Here is a 14794-nt window from a genome sequence, read left to right as displayed (position 1 = left end):
ATGGAGACAGAGTTTGTAGGTACCAGAGAAGGAGAAAGAACACACATGGAGGCACAGAAGTGGGAATGGCTGAGAGTGGCTGAAGATGAGCTATGAGACCCTCAGAAGATGGGGGGGCCTGGCAGGAAACAGTGAGCCTCAAAAGCACAGGAGAAAACTGTGAGCAGACCAATCTTCTTAAAGGGGCAAATGGAAGTAATAAACTTTTTTTTTCCTTTTCAGCATGTGACAATGTCTAGATCAGGGCCAACCATATGAGTGACTCAAAAATGACCTGCTTGTCAAGTAACTGGAAAAAAGAAAAGATCTGGCTTGCATAACAGGCTCAAGTCCAAATTTCTAAGACTTATAGGAAAAATTCTGATCGGAAAATTTCCATCTCAAATTGTGCTGAGGAAGCTTCGGGACTGAGTAAGCCCGCTGGCAGCAGAAGCACAGTATGATAATCAGATTGCTTTTGCATTCTTCACCACAGCACAGAGTTCAGGTCCTGATGAGACCTCAGCAAGGTTCTGATCTCTGACTCCACAAGGGGCCAGGAGAAGGGATCAGAATCAGTCATTGTAACAGCTGGAAGCAGTGAACTGCCCTGATCTCTTCCATTAGCTCAGAGTTCTGGGTTTAGTCTCCCCGCAACCACATTATATCTTGGCTTTTTAAATTAGCGCCACTGATGAGTTTCGGAAGCCTGTCCCCACATATCTGTGCTCTTCTAATCAATACTTGCTCACACCATCCCACTTGTCTCTAAGACAGAAGAAAAGGGGGATGACAGGTGGATTTTTATAATTATATGCTCGCCCAGATTTTCCATTGAAACTTAGTGTTTCTAGAAGTAGCTTTAACACTTTTAATCCTCTGAAGCGGCAACTGGGTCACTACTAATCACAAGTGTTTATCCACTCAGCTGTCCATTCATCTATCCATCCTTATATTTTTTGTACTGAGCATGTAGGTAAACATATACTGTGTATTATTTTTTAAAAATAGGTAAAAATTTTAAATAAAAAAAATTTCTCATCTGGGTGTGGTGGTGCATGCCTGTAATTCCCAGTTACTCAGGAGGCTGAGGCAGGAGGCTCTCAGGTTTGAGGCAAGCCTGGGGAACTTAGTGAGACCCTGTTTCAAAATAAAAAGGAGGAAGGGGTAGGTTGGGGATATAGTTCAGTGGTAGAGCAATTGCCTAACATATGCAAGGTCTTGGATTCAATCTCCAGAGTGCAGGAAGCAGGGGGTGGGGTGAGGTGGGGGTTGGGAGGGAGGGTCTCAAAGAATTTAGTATTGTTACTTCAAGACCTCAAGACACTTTTGAAAGGTAAAATACCCCCCAAACTCAAGTCAAATGAATTGGAACTTCACACTGACCCCCAACTGTAATCCCCAAAGACTGCTGAAGTGTAGACCACAAACATACTTTCAAATGGACTAAAAATCTCTCACTAAAAATATAACCCTGGTGGTAATTTATAAGATTTGTACTTTTCATTTAAATCATAGTGCTGGGTTTGAGGAGAAAACTGAAGATGTTTGAAAGTATCAAAACAATTATAGGTAGAGTTATTTTCTCAGCTTTGTCTGGGTTCAAATTACATTCAACTAGACATAGTATTAACCACCCCCGCTCTCAAAATAAAAAAGTTAGCACAGATTTCAGAAATGTAAAATGTGTAGCCCATGAGAGGTTTGCTCATTAAACAAACACACTGCTTGTCTTACTGGGTCAATCATTCTTTGAAGTTACCTACTTATCAGTTTTAAGAAAATTAACATTTCTGGGTCACCAGGTTCCATATACTTATCTACAAATGATGCCCTGGAACCATGAAAGTAATTTTATTTAACAGAGGTGGGCAACTAAATCCCAGGGAACTAACTGCTCACCTAAGTACTTAACGGCAGAAGCTGAGGATTGTACCTGCTTCTTCTCTCAGGAAGGGCCAAAGAACCCGGAGCTCTGAGAGGAGCAAGGCCAATGGAATCAAATTAAAAGGCAATGGTTACATCTATATGAAATTTTTTCCAATATTCAGCTCATTCAACTTTTCTGGAATAACTTTAACACCTTAAAAATTGGTGCCAATATAAGTTGGAGGCAAAATATGAGTAAACAATGGTGGGGAAAGACCATAGCAATTGCAAAAGTATTCCTGGGTATAACTGTTTTAAAGCCTTTTTTATGTATGTGGTTCTGGGGATTGAACCTAGGCCTTGCACATGGTAGGCAAGCACTTTACCATTGAGCTATACCCCCAGCCTGGAATGACTAGTGTGGAAGGCAATTTTCAACACTGTCTAGAAACTTAACTGTTCATATCATTTAACCCAGCAATTGTGCCTTTAGAAACTTATTCTAAAAATTACCAAACACATGATTTAGAGTCATGCCATTATTTCTCACACAATCAAAACAGCAAAAACTGGGAATAATATAAACTTCCAGCATTCGGTGAATGGTAAAACTATGCAACTATGGGATGTTATAGAAAAATGCTCAGAGTGTTATGTTTAGGGCCCAAATTAAACTTGATAACATTTTATACATAATTCCAGCATTCACTCATCTCTCTCTCTCTCTCTCTCTCTCTCTCTCTCTCTCTCTCTCTCTCTCTCTCTCTCTCACACACACACACACACACACACACACACAAACACACACACACACACACACACACACATGCACAGAGCCTGGAAAGAAATATATAGAAAATGATTATGATTGATTATGTCTGGAGTTAGAGGTAAATTTGATTATCTTTCTTAAATATTTCTCTACAGTCCAAATTTTTATTGGTGAGCATGTACTTTGCTTGCCTGTAGAATCTTTTTTTTCACTACATAGTACTCAGCAAGATTTATGTTTAGAGTCATACTTATGTTTATTTAGTGTGTATTTTCTCAATAGAACACACACTCCATGGAAGCAGGTTCTTTATCTGATTTTTAATTGTATACCTACATTATTTAAGCACAGAGCCTAATATATAATAAAAATTCTTTTAAATGGGTGCTGAGTGAACAACTGGAGGGACTCTACTTAGAATGAACTATGGTATGATGGGGATTCCACGAGCCAGCAAACATTCTATCTCTAACCTCCAGTTCATCTGCTCAACTAACTTGCTTTTTTTTTGCCTTCTAACATCACAAGTCTCCATCCCCCAATAACAAGGCCTTTGCCACTCTTCTCCACTTGTCAGCATCTCCCAAGGCCCCTTCCCCTACTAAACTTAACTCCACCTGGTCAGTTAAACTTCCCTCTAGCACTAACTGCAGTCACTCACTTGAAAGATGAACATTTTTTGAACTTTTATCAGGTTCCTAATATATATATATATATATATATTTTTTTTTTTTTTTTTTTTTAGAATGGGGGTTATCAGACTATGGTCTACAGATCAGCATCTGATTTTGTAGCTAGTGTTTTACTAGAACACAACCATGCCTATATTCTACAATGGAAAAGTTGAATAGACTGACAGAGAAAGCCTAATATATTTACCATCTGGCCCTTTTCAGGAAAAGTTTACTGACCTCTGTTATGAACGTCCATATGCTTATATGAAATGGAGATAATGTCAGATTTTCATCCTATTAGGTTATTCTCTGGGTAATATGGAATACTAACTATATGTCCAAGAGTTTCATGCAATAAAAATTACTGCAATATACCTGTTTGCACCTAAACACATACCTTTGTGTGTGTGTGTGTGTGTGTGTGTGTGTGTGTGAGTGTGTGTGGTGTTGCAAATTGAACTCAGGGCCTCATATATACCAGGCAAGTGCTCTACCACTGAGCTATACTCTGAGTCCCAGAATATATATTTCTTTGTTGATACCTGCATTCACATTCTGGGTCTGCTGATCACTACTGGGCAGATTATACAAATTTTCCAAGACTCAGTTTCATCATGAATAAAGTAAAAATAAATTTTTTCCTTTCTTCATTTCCTCAATAAATGTATAATGAGTGCTATTTGCCAGCACTATACTAGGAGTTAGATAAACAATGGTGAATTAGACCTTGAAATCTCACCTAATTCAGGTTCAACTATACATAGTTCTGAGGGCTACTGTGAGGAGAATATACACACATACACACATGCATACATATACATATACACACACACATATATATGTACACAAATATATACACGTATACATATACACATATATTTGTGTACATATATATGCACACACATATCATATACTCAGCATATGTGGTACTCAATAAATAGTACATCTATACATAGTGCATACTAAATCACATATAGGACATACAGAGTAGTTATCCAAATTCCTGCTACATGGTAAGCACTTAGAATATAGTGTCTCTTCTTGCTCATAATTACAATAGGAACTCTTTTAGCAATCCTCAGAGTAGCTGACTCACAGGATGAAAACGTGCGTTGCCTTCCCCCTACAAAATGGGCCAACAGCAGAGTCTATAAATGAGGCTAATCTAGGAGGCCAATCTCTGGTGCATAGGCACTTCAGCTTCTTCAGGTTGAGTTGCATGTTTACTGAGATTTGGTTATTTGTTCCCAAATCCCTGGATACTGGTTATATGTGTTATTTAATTAAGTATCATAGAAAGTGATGAAAGATGTGAAAAGAAAGAGAATGGTGTTTACATATGAAAAGTAAGCTGAATGCTTTCAAACGATGACAAAGAACTGTTAAGTATAGTAGTTATAAATTTGGAGAACAATTATAAAAATCTGTAGTAAGATTGCTTATGAGGTGTCTGTGTTCTCATTCAAACTCAAATTAACTAAAACTGGGCATGGTCTTTGTCATTCTGGGTGTGGTTTGTACAAGAAAAAATGTAGCCTCCAATCATCAATCCATACTTAAAGTTCTCGATTCTTCATTACACCATTCGTCAAAATTAATACTGTTTAAAATAGGCCTATCATTATTGATGACTTCTCACCTTTTTGAATTCACTGTCAATTATTAGTCCCAAATGCATGGGGTATAGATCCTTTCGTATTTATTTAATTCTCACATATAAGCAACAACATGTTGCCTCATCTCCTGCCATATTTTTGTAGATTCGAAAACACTCAGCAAGATGGCATGACCCGTCCAAGGACACAGAGATCGTATTGCCAGCTGTGGGTCTAGATCCAGGAAGGCTCTGAACACAGCTGGCTTAGGTGGTTAACTACATCTCGAGAAGGACAGAGTGTCATCTGCTCAAATAGATGGGAAGGTGTCTGAGAAGAACAGTCTTACACTTCAGCACACTCACAGCACATCCGGCACAGCACTTGGCAATACATTCTGTTTTGAACTGATGAATTCTCTCCCTTACTTTGTAACACTGGAGGATATTGGGGCCTTCCTGATTTCTCAAAGAGCCAGGTTCACATGGGATTTATAGTCCCTGGCCCATGGAGTATACAACAGCAGAGGAGAAAGTCTATTGCGCCTGTCACATCATGTCACTGAGAGCTTAGCCTCACCAATTGGCACTTGCTCTTCCCTGTCAGTGCAGCAAGATGAGCAGCACCCTGCTCACCAGATGGTTATTTGTTCCACCAGCCACCTTTGCTGCATCCCTGATTCACTCCAGCCCAGGACTGTCTCCAGCATTCATGCTGCAAGGCAGCTCCTGCCAACAACTTTGCCAAATGGCTCCTCTCAAAGTCATGGGCTGCCCAGACAGACTGGCTCCTCCATCTGCAGCAGCTTTTGGCAAGGAAACAGTTCCCTTTCTGGCTCCTCCTCTTGGCTGCACCAGAGCCTTCTTGCCAGAAGGAAGATCTGACCCTTCAAGGAAGTACAGCCAGACTTGGAATTCTGGGGCCACTTAGAGCCTATGCCTGTGTTCTCCCAGTTCCAACCCGGAGCATGACAGCAGAACATACAGAGACAGACATAAAGCATCACAGATACTTAGAGCCAGAAAAGTCTACAGAGAGCATACTCCCCCTCCCCCAAGTTCAACCTCATTATTAGTAGATTGGGAAACTGAAGCCCAGAGAGTAAAAGTGACTATTTATGGTGGCAGGACTGGGAATCCTACGCAGAGCTTCTGACGTACATTTCACATCATTGCTTACGATACTGCATTGCCTTTAATTTTTTCTCAGTTCATTTTCAAATTCTTGATAAAAATTGAACGCTTTGTATTGGTATTGATTCAAAAGAGTATTTCTTTAGAAAAATGAAGAGCCTTTTCTCTGTGTCAACATCATGGCTTTTGTTTTAAGCAGGTGTGCTCACGTACTAAATTGAGATGGTTTATGGCAGTGTTTAAAAATAGGGAGTTTAGAATCAGACAGACCCGGATGTGATCTGTTTCTCTTACTGTTGTGTAATAATCTTATGCTGCTTCAATGTTTCATTTAAAGGGGGATAAGAACCATATCAACCTATAGAACTGTAAGGATCAATGAGAAAAAAAAAAAAAAAAAAGCAGTTTAAGGGTGAAAGCCTGTCCCTGGCACACAGAAAGCCCTCCCCCAACTGCCCACTGCTTATTCTCACTTACTAACACTCACATCTATAATGGCTTTAGAAGACACAGTTTCTGTGCACATATAAACAGGTATGCTTGGTCTTCTCATTTTCCACACTAGGGAAATTCAGGTTCTTGAGGTTAAGTGCCTGATTCAGGGTTACACAGAGAGTAAACAGAGGACCAGAGATTTCTTCTTGCCATTCTACTAAGAAATAGGAACCAGAATCTCAGAAAGGAGAACATTTGAAAACACACACACACACACAATCACTGCAGCATCTTATGTAATATAAAATCTGGAAACAATTTTCTATCTATTCACAGGGGGACGGCTAAATCAATGATGGATACAGTCATACCATGGAGCACTGTACAGTCATTAAAAAGCACAGACAGACACAAGATTTCTGACATGGAAAGATCTTTAAGACATGAGTGGGACAAAAAAAAAAACTGCAAATAAAATAGGAAGTGTGCATTCATTTACACCTGCCTCCTGAGAGACACACTGCATCTAGCAGACCCCAGCTTTCCCAGGTTAAAACCTGTGGGGGCCCATATGGGTCCTTGAAGCCCACACATTCTTTTGTCCCATATCCACAGATCAGTCTTCATCTCTTTACATTTGCTGTAGCAATCAAGTCCTTCTCATCTAAAGCACAGAACTGAGAATCTGCCTTACTCTTCCCATTACCCATGATGACCTTCACTCCAAAGAAACCAGTGAATATGAGTTAGTTTTCCACGTTTCTCACTGCATTTCCTGTCATCATCACTCCTAACTTGCTCCCTAGTGAACTTGGAGCATAAGCATTGCAGGATTTCTGGATTATTTGTAACAAAACCTTGTAGAAACAATGCTTTCAATGGGATGGTTATGGCAGAGCTGATTTTCTACTAGATTCTAGAGTTCTCCTGGAAAGCAAAAGAAGGAAATTCAGTGACAAAGATGGCAGGTTGGATGAACACAAACTCCTGTCAGTGGGGGTTGAAAGACTGGAGAGCAGCTCTGGCCAAAGGGAGATCTCAGATACCTCCACCTGTGTGTACAAAAGGACACTGGCCATCAAGAACACTCCTTTTGCTGTGGTACAGGCAGTGATAAGAGATGCCATCAGGTCTGGAGAATGGGCACATAGATGGCCAACTCAGCTCAGCCAGGGAACTACATCGTTAATGCTTTAGGATGGAGTGAGAGACATCAAAAAGGCTATTTAAAAATTTCAGTCAGTGCTCACATTTAGACTGCTCAATTCCATACGTATTCTCTTCTTTTCTTAGTGTAATAGAACCAATCTACTGAAGTAGCAAGTTAGCTAAGGATTCTGGCTGGGTGAAGGAATTCCACTCCCTCCCAGAATGATGGGGAAATCCAGAGTTGGCCACTGGGGTGCTGGGGAAAGATGGCTCCAGTGGATATAGCAGCACAGAGTGGGCACCAGGGGGTGTCTGTGGAGGATGAAACTCAACCTGCATTTGCCCTCCAAAGTTCTGACAAGAAGCCAAGTGCTGTGGTTTATAACTGTAATTCCAGTTACTCAAGAGGCTGAGGCAGGAGGATGCAAGTTTGATGCCAGCCTGGGTAACTTAGCGAGATCCTGTCTCAAAGTTGTTAAAAAATTGTTAAAAAAAAAAAAGATTGAGGATATAGCTCAGGGGCAGAATGTTCCTGAGTTCAATGCCACAACAATCCCCACAAGCGCGCGCATGCATACACACACACACACACACACACACACACACGCCCTGACAAGAAGCAGCATGGTTGGCAGAGAGCAGTGCCTAGAGCCCAGGCTGTCTTGGTTCCATTCTGGTCCATACAAATAAGCATGTTTGCAATAAAAGGATGCTTGATATACAAGTTTCTTTGGTTCTCTAGACCTCAGAGTTTCTTATTCTGAAAAATGGGCTAATGTAGCACTTTCTTAGAGTTGTGGAAGGAGATTAAATGACCACACACATGGGCAACACCTGGGAAGATGCCTGGAGTACAGACAGTACTCTTGATGTCCTCACTCTCTTCCCTCAGCTAAGTGTCGAAATTGGACCCTTGGTTTCTTCTTAAATGCAAATGCCAGAGTCTAGGAATGTCAGTCTACAGCTGCGCACTTTTCATTGAGCATTACCAATATTTTGACAGGACTGGCCTAATATTATTCACCCCAGGTTCATTGGTACGTTTCTAACCAGCGTTCATAAAGGGCTCAGGATTGCCCCTAGGGACCTGGATGCTAATAACGAATACTTGCTAGTGATTTTCAATGCACTCTGGTTATTATGTTGAGTAGCAGAACACTTCCCTTCCCCAGAAAGGTCATTTACAATAGTATAAGGCAGCTTCTTCCCACCTTCCATTTCAGGTTTTTCTGAGAGCTCAAAACACTCATCCATATGCATTGAAAAAAACCATTCTGATCTGGCATTTGCATACAAATACCAAAGCAACTTGGGGAACTAGAGTCAGCTCTCCATCATGTGACAACACTTTCTTTTATGTTTCTAATGCCTTCCCAGCATCTTCATTTTAAATGCCATTTTCCTGTACCTTCCCATATATATCCATCCAGCTTCCCCTTTTCTTGAACTTATGTAGGATGGGGGAGGGGGCAGGGACCTTTACTTTCACTTTAATTCTTGTAAAATGCTATAGCATTTCACAAGTCACTCAGATCTCAAGTTTGGAGACCCTCTAAACTCAACTCACTTCAGACTAGGCTCATTATTTCACCACACTGCTGGGAAATGGTCATATATCATTATTTGAATAATATTTTCATATTTGGTTATTATTAGTTACCAAGACTCCTAATCCATTGTGAAGTTCTTTTTTTTGGGTTACAATTTCTTTATATGGACCCAAGGATCAGTTTCCTTATAATTTCTCATTCTGTCTGAAATTCTGCCCTGGAATGTTCTTCTAGGCATCTCTTCTATTCACATGGTTTTAAATACCTTTACTATGTTAGTGATGTCTAATTCCAAATCTATATATCCTGTCCAGGTGATTCTTCTGAGCTTCAGGCCCAGATATCCAAGTGCTTGCTTACTCAAAAGTCTCAGTGTGAAACTAAATATTGCACAAGTCCCTCAAACTAATCAATTTCCAAAGTCTGTTTCCTGATTCCCTAACTATTCACTTCATGCATCTATTTTAATGGTAAAATGCTGGGACTAGTCCTCAACACCATCTTCTCCATCTACATCCAACCTGACACATCGAGTGAGCCTGTTACAGTCTTTCTCTATAATGTATCTCAAATCCATTGGATTCTCTTCATCTCTATTACTGCCATGATTCCAGGATCAAGCCCTGGCCTCCTACTATATCTCCCAGTTTTTATCTCTATTCATTTCATACTCAATCCTCTGACCCCACCCTACAGGGCAACCAGACTCAGCTTTTGAAAAAACAAACCTGATCATATTCCCCCTGAACCCCCTCCCCGCAATTGAGATCTTTTAATGGCTTTCGATCCATCTTTGGATAAAGTCCAAACTCCTTATGGTCAACGAGGCTCAACATAAGCTGGTCCCTGAATACCTCTCCAGTACCTTTTTTTCCCAGTATTTTATTATGAAAAAATTTAAACAGACATCAAAGTGGATAAAAGATTTACAGGGATAATCCATAGGCCCATCTGGATTTTGCTATTAATATTTTATAACTGCTTTATCATATTTCTATCCATTTATCCACTATGCTATCCTACCATGAGTGGTCCTTGCTTTTGGTGTGTTCCAAGTCAAACTGCAGACTCCAGTCTCACTTTCACTCCTCTCCCCCTTACTCTGTACACTCCAGCCATTGTCAGCTTTCCGGCCCTTGAATCTGTCAGACGATTCTGTCCCTGGGCTTGTGCATCTTTTGTCCCTTCTACCTAAAATACCTTCAGCTCTTGTTAATTCACAACTCATCTTTCAGGTCTCAGTTTAGACTGTCTATGAGAAGTTGTCCCTGAACTCCCAATCTAAATTAGAACCCCAAATACGACTTCAAGGCACCTGGTGTCTTCCCTTAATATCACTTATCACAACTAGTAACTACATATTTACTGGAAAAGTTACTTGTTTAATGACTACCTCCTCTGCCAGATGAAAAGCTCCATGAAGACAAGGACCGTGTCTGCATTGGGACCTGCTGTATCACCTCCACAGAAACTCAACTAATACTTATTGAAGGAATTAAAGGCAAAATGAATCAGTAATAGGGAGGAATGACATGAACTAGTGAACTTGTTTTCCTTTCATATGTGCAAACAGGACAGTTTTTTGTTTGTTTGTTGTTTGCTTTGTTAGCTTTGTTAGCTTTGTTTTTGTTTTTAAGGTCTCTGACAGAAGATGGAACCTCCTTGTGGCCAGAATACAACCAGCAAGTACATTAATAAAATTACTAAATGACAAGATCCATGGCTGGCAGATGAGCCAAGAAAAGACTACAGTGGGTTCTAGTGATCTGTCCCCTACTTCCAAAGCCCTTCCCCCGCAAGATCACCTCAAATGAACATACAACTAAGGAAAGAGAGTATGCTTGCTATGTAGGTACAGCTTAAGTAATAACAGCTATTGTAGCATACTGAGAACATTTATTGAAGGCTGGCTTTGTACTAGGCACTGTCCTGATTGTAGGCACTGATTTGTATCAAATCATTTTTCCTATGCCATGGGATCCTATTGTTACTCCTATTTTACAGCCAAAGAAAACTATGAACAAAACAGTTATTTTAAAACATTCCATTTATAAGAGTATTCTGTGTCTTCAGTTGAAAGCAGAAGATTAATCCAGAAACCCAAAAACTACTGTAATGGAGAGAGGGTTCTAGTTGGCTCCAACAGAAGCCTTAACTGAAACCCCCATTCCTTGTGCAAAGCACTTCCATTTATTTCATTCATGTCCGTATCTTTATTCTGAGTTTCAGATCCATATATATACCTGCCTTCTTGAGAGTAAGAAATCCACAGACAGAACAGAGATTTGAGAGATGAACCCTTGGTTAGGAAACCCTGAGTACCAGAGATCTGCAAAGGTCAATCAAACCATCATGTTGACTTTATTTTTATGGTCACTCCAACTCCACCTGATGCCCTTCCTCATCTAGAAACCCATACATACACTGCAAAGATCCTTCCCCAGATGGAAACCCAGCTTACACACAAAGAAGAAACCATTGTGATCAAGAGCTATAGTTAAAGGAAAATATAGTTAAAGGAAAATGAGGCAGTGCAGAATTTCCTAATAAAAACACCTGGGCTCAGACACTGTCCTGAGTTGGAGTATTAGCTTTTCCATTGACTGTGTAACCTTGGCAAATTAATGTCTCCAGGCCTCAGTTGAATTTGTTTTCTTTGTTGGAAAATGAGAACCACTTAATTGAGTTGGATATGTTGAAAAGCTACACATAAAGAGCTCAGCAAAGTGTTCTGGAACACAGAAGATGCCCAAAGATGATAACTTTAACAATGGAAGAAAGATAGGAAAAGGTGGGTGAGGGGCAATAACTTTAAGGCTCAGGATAACAAAAAAGTCACAGAAAATGTATTAATGTCTTTAGCAAATACACACCATGCACTCAGTTATAAGAGAAACTTGGGTAAAAAGTGTCCTTTAGCATTTGCGTTGCTCTTAGCTGGATGAACTTGCCTGCAGCTACCACTTACAATGCAAATTGAGCTTAGAGTCCTTCACACTAACTACACAGCAAAACCCTTTCAGCTTTAAATAGAATACTGCAGTGTGGAATGATCTGAGCAAAGGGGAAAAAAATTCATGGATAAATGTGAAAGAGATTTTAGAGAGGGGTGGGGGAAGCCTGATACATCTGAGCAGGTAGGAGGAAAATGCAAATATAAAAAGGAACAGAAAAGTATGGTCTATAAAAGGCCCTAGAGGCTAATTCCTCTGTAAGCAGGGTTAAGTTAATATCGGGAAAGAGAACTTTGGGGAGGAGAATTTTAACAGAGAATACTTGAATCTGGTGCTCTCTCAAGGTATGCTTCTACTTCCTCAGTGGAAGGGGGACTCGTTCTCCATGGCCAGCCAACTCTAAGAATGTTCCCTGAAATGAATAGGTCAAGAATAGAAGAACTTCTTGCTGGGTCCAACTTCTGGTATTTACAGAGTCTAACTTCCATTTTGCCCCTTCCCCTACCTTTACTGAGATTGAGTAAAAAGAGAGAGAGAGAGAGAGAAAGTAGAGATCTGAGAGGTTGATTCTCACACATATCAGAAAAAAATTTAAAAGCTCTTTGCTATAAACTCATGCCTCATTTTTGACTACATGAGCCCACATATTTCATCCAGAATCATAATTTACAAAAATTCCATAAAATAGAAATAAAAGTAGAATCCAGGGACCCAAAAGCAATAAGAAATGCCATTTTTAACTGATTTCTTCATCCTACAATTGACACTTCTATACATAGACCCCCAATTTGGCCATCTTCTCAGCTTGGTAAGTTTCCTTTGCCTGCACAATGTAATATAGATAAAAACACAAAGGCAGCCTTCTTTCTTCATAGTCAAAGAAATGTTTCCCCCCAAAGCCTATAAACCCAAGGCCTACTTTTTTCTTGGATGTCATGCTTATATACTGAGTTGTGATATGGTACCCATCACTGACTTGGTACAAAGCATGAAGACTGAGGAAGAACATCTTACAATCATGTTGTCATCATGAAAGAGAATCAGTGAGTATATTGCTCATTATGGGGAAGGGATGGACTGTACATCTTAAATGGCATCTCTAAGCTCTTGGAGGCCAGAGCTTACAACTCTACTTTATGAAGCACTGTGGAAATACTGGGCAATGAATAGAAAAATATATTTTCAATAGCACTGGGCATTTTTCCTATCAAAACTTTCAGGGATGTTTATGGAAGATGCCCCCAGATTGTGTGTGTCTTTTTTTTCCCTCCAGAGTTTGAACTCTTTTACCCCCCCCCACACACATTTCACTAGTAGTTGTTTGACTTGATTAAATATTACAGAAATTGTAGCATTCAAGAATAATAAGAATGATCTTAAATTAACATACCTTGCAACATTTTCCCAAAGCACTTTCACACATTTTTTCTCACAAGGATATTGCTAATATGACAATACAACACTTTATATTAGTGGCTAAGGATAAAGGCCTACAGGTAGAAAATGAAGCAAAAATGCAAAAGTTTTGTCATTCAAATAAAATGTCTTCACTCTCTATTCACACACAAAAGGCGGAATAAGATCCACCTGCTGACTTTCCCTGCCTGCTTGCACAGCGCTGGGGCTAATGTCAGAACAAGCTGGTTGAGAGAGAGAGAGAGAGAGAGAGAGAGAGAGAGAGAGAGACGACAATTTCACCTCTTGGCAAAGCTCAGCTTGCTGAACCCTCTTGCTTTCTGCTGGCTGTTGATTCAGCAGAAACTACTGCTGCAGAATTCATAATGGTGATTTTTAAAGGCCACACCGATCGCATTGGTCGCCCCACGTGTCAGCCTCCTTTGCTCGCCGCTGGAACACTATTTCCCCAGCCACCTTTTTATTTCTTGCTAATGCACTTCCAAGGGGAAACGGGCTCACCCTTTTGCAAAGGGCCTTTTGGGGTTTTGATTGTCTGACCAGGTAAAACCCGGCCAGTCGGAGAGATGAATGAGCAGGAAATGAAACCATGCCCTCCCCGCAGCCACTGAGACGCACAACATCATTTTGCTCAGGGAGAGGTGGACCAAGGTCCTACCGGGTCCCTCCCTTCTCTCTCTCCCAGACCTCCTGTAAAGCATCTTGGAGCAGAGGTCATCTGCCTTCCTGAGGTCATCTTTCCGGATGGGAGCCGCGCCCTGAAAAAAGCCTAATCCCCAAGGGCCATTTTAACTCCCAGGGGCGCCGGGTCCACCTGCTGCTGAACGCAGGGCTCGCCTCGCAGAGCCCGGATGGATGTGCGGCGCCCTGGCGGCTACCCTGCCATCTGCGCCCGAGCCCCTGCCCGAGCCCCTGCCCCAGCCCCCGGGCCGGGGAGTCTCCGCCACTACGCGTCTAGCTGCCCACTAAGCACAGTGATCCGCAACTTGCACCCGGCCCCAGCGGCGGAATGCGGACGGGTTGGCGTTACCTTCGGTCGCATAGCTGTGGTCGCGCAGGAAACTGTTGTTGATTTTGCGGGTATCAATGTCCTCCTCCATTGACAGCAGGCTTACTTGCGTGGGAACCAGAAGCCGGCAGACAAGTATCCATGATCCCTCCCCGCAGCCAGTCTCACAGGAGAGGGGGGCAGGGGAGCCAGTGGGACTGCACCATGGTCCGAGCCTGAGGAGGAGACGGGGAGGCGGAGAGAAAAAAAATAAAAACCC

The 14794-nt window shown here is 41.2% G+C and overlaps 1 protein-coding gene across 9 annotated transcripts in view; it reads right to left on the bottom strand.

Annotated features, from left to right (window-relative positions):
- The window catches only part of PPP2R2B (protein phosphatase 2 regulatory subunit Bbeta), a 465343-nt gene that overhangs the window by 237913 nt on the left and 212636 nt on the right, over positions 1–14794 (bottom strand). For 5 of the 9 annotated variants that reach the window (XM_079144770.1, XM_079144769.1, XM_079144777.1 and 2 more), the window contains one exon: positions 14557–14750. The exons of 3 other annotated variants lie outside the window; for them this stretch is intronic. In XM_079144770.1, the coding sequence (XP_079000896.1) occupies positions 14557–14750 (194 nt within the window). Of the gene's footprint in view, positions 1–14556; positions 14751–14794 lie in introns of those variants that run through there. One more of the 9 variants, XM_079144775.1, reaches the window with a different exon arrangement.

Source organism: Sciurus vulgaris (assembly GCF_902686455.1).
Source record: "Sciurus vulgaris genome assembly, chromosome: 6".
NCBI lineage: Eukaryota > Metazoa > Chordata > Mammalia > Rodentia > Sciuridae > Sciurus > Sciurus vulgaris.
The sequence above is the reverse complement of the archived record's forward strand: the minus strand, read 5'-3'. Positions and strand labels throughout refer to the sequence as shown.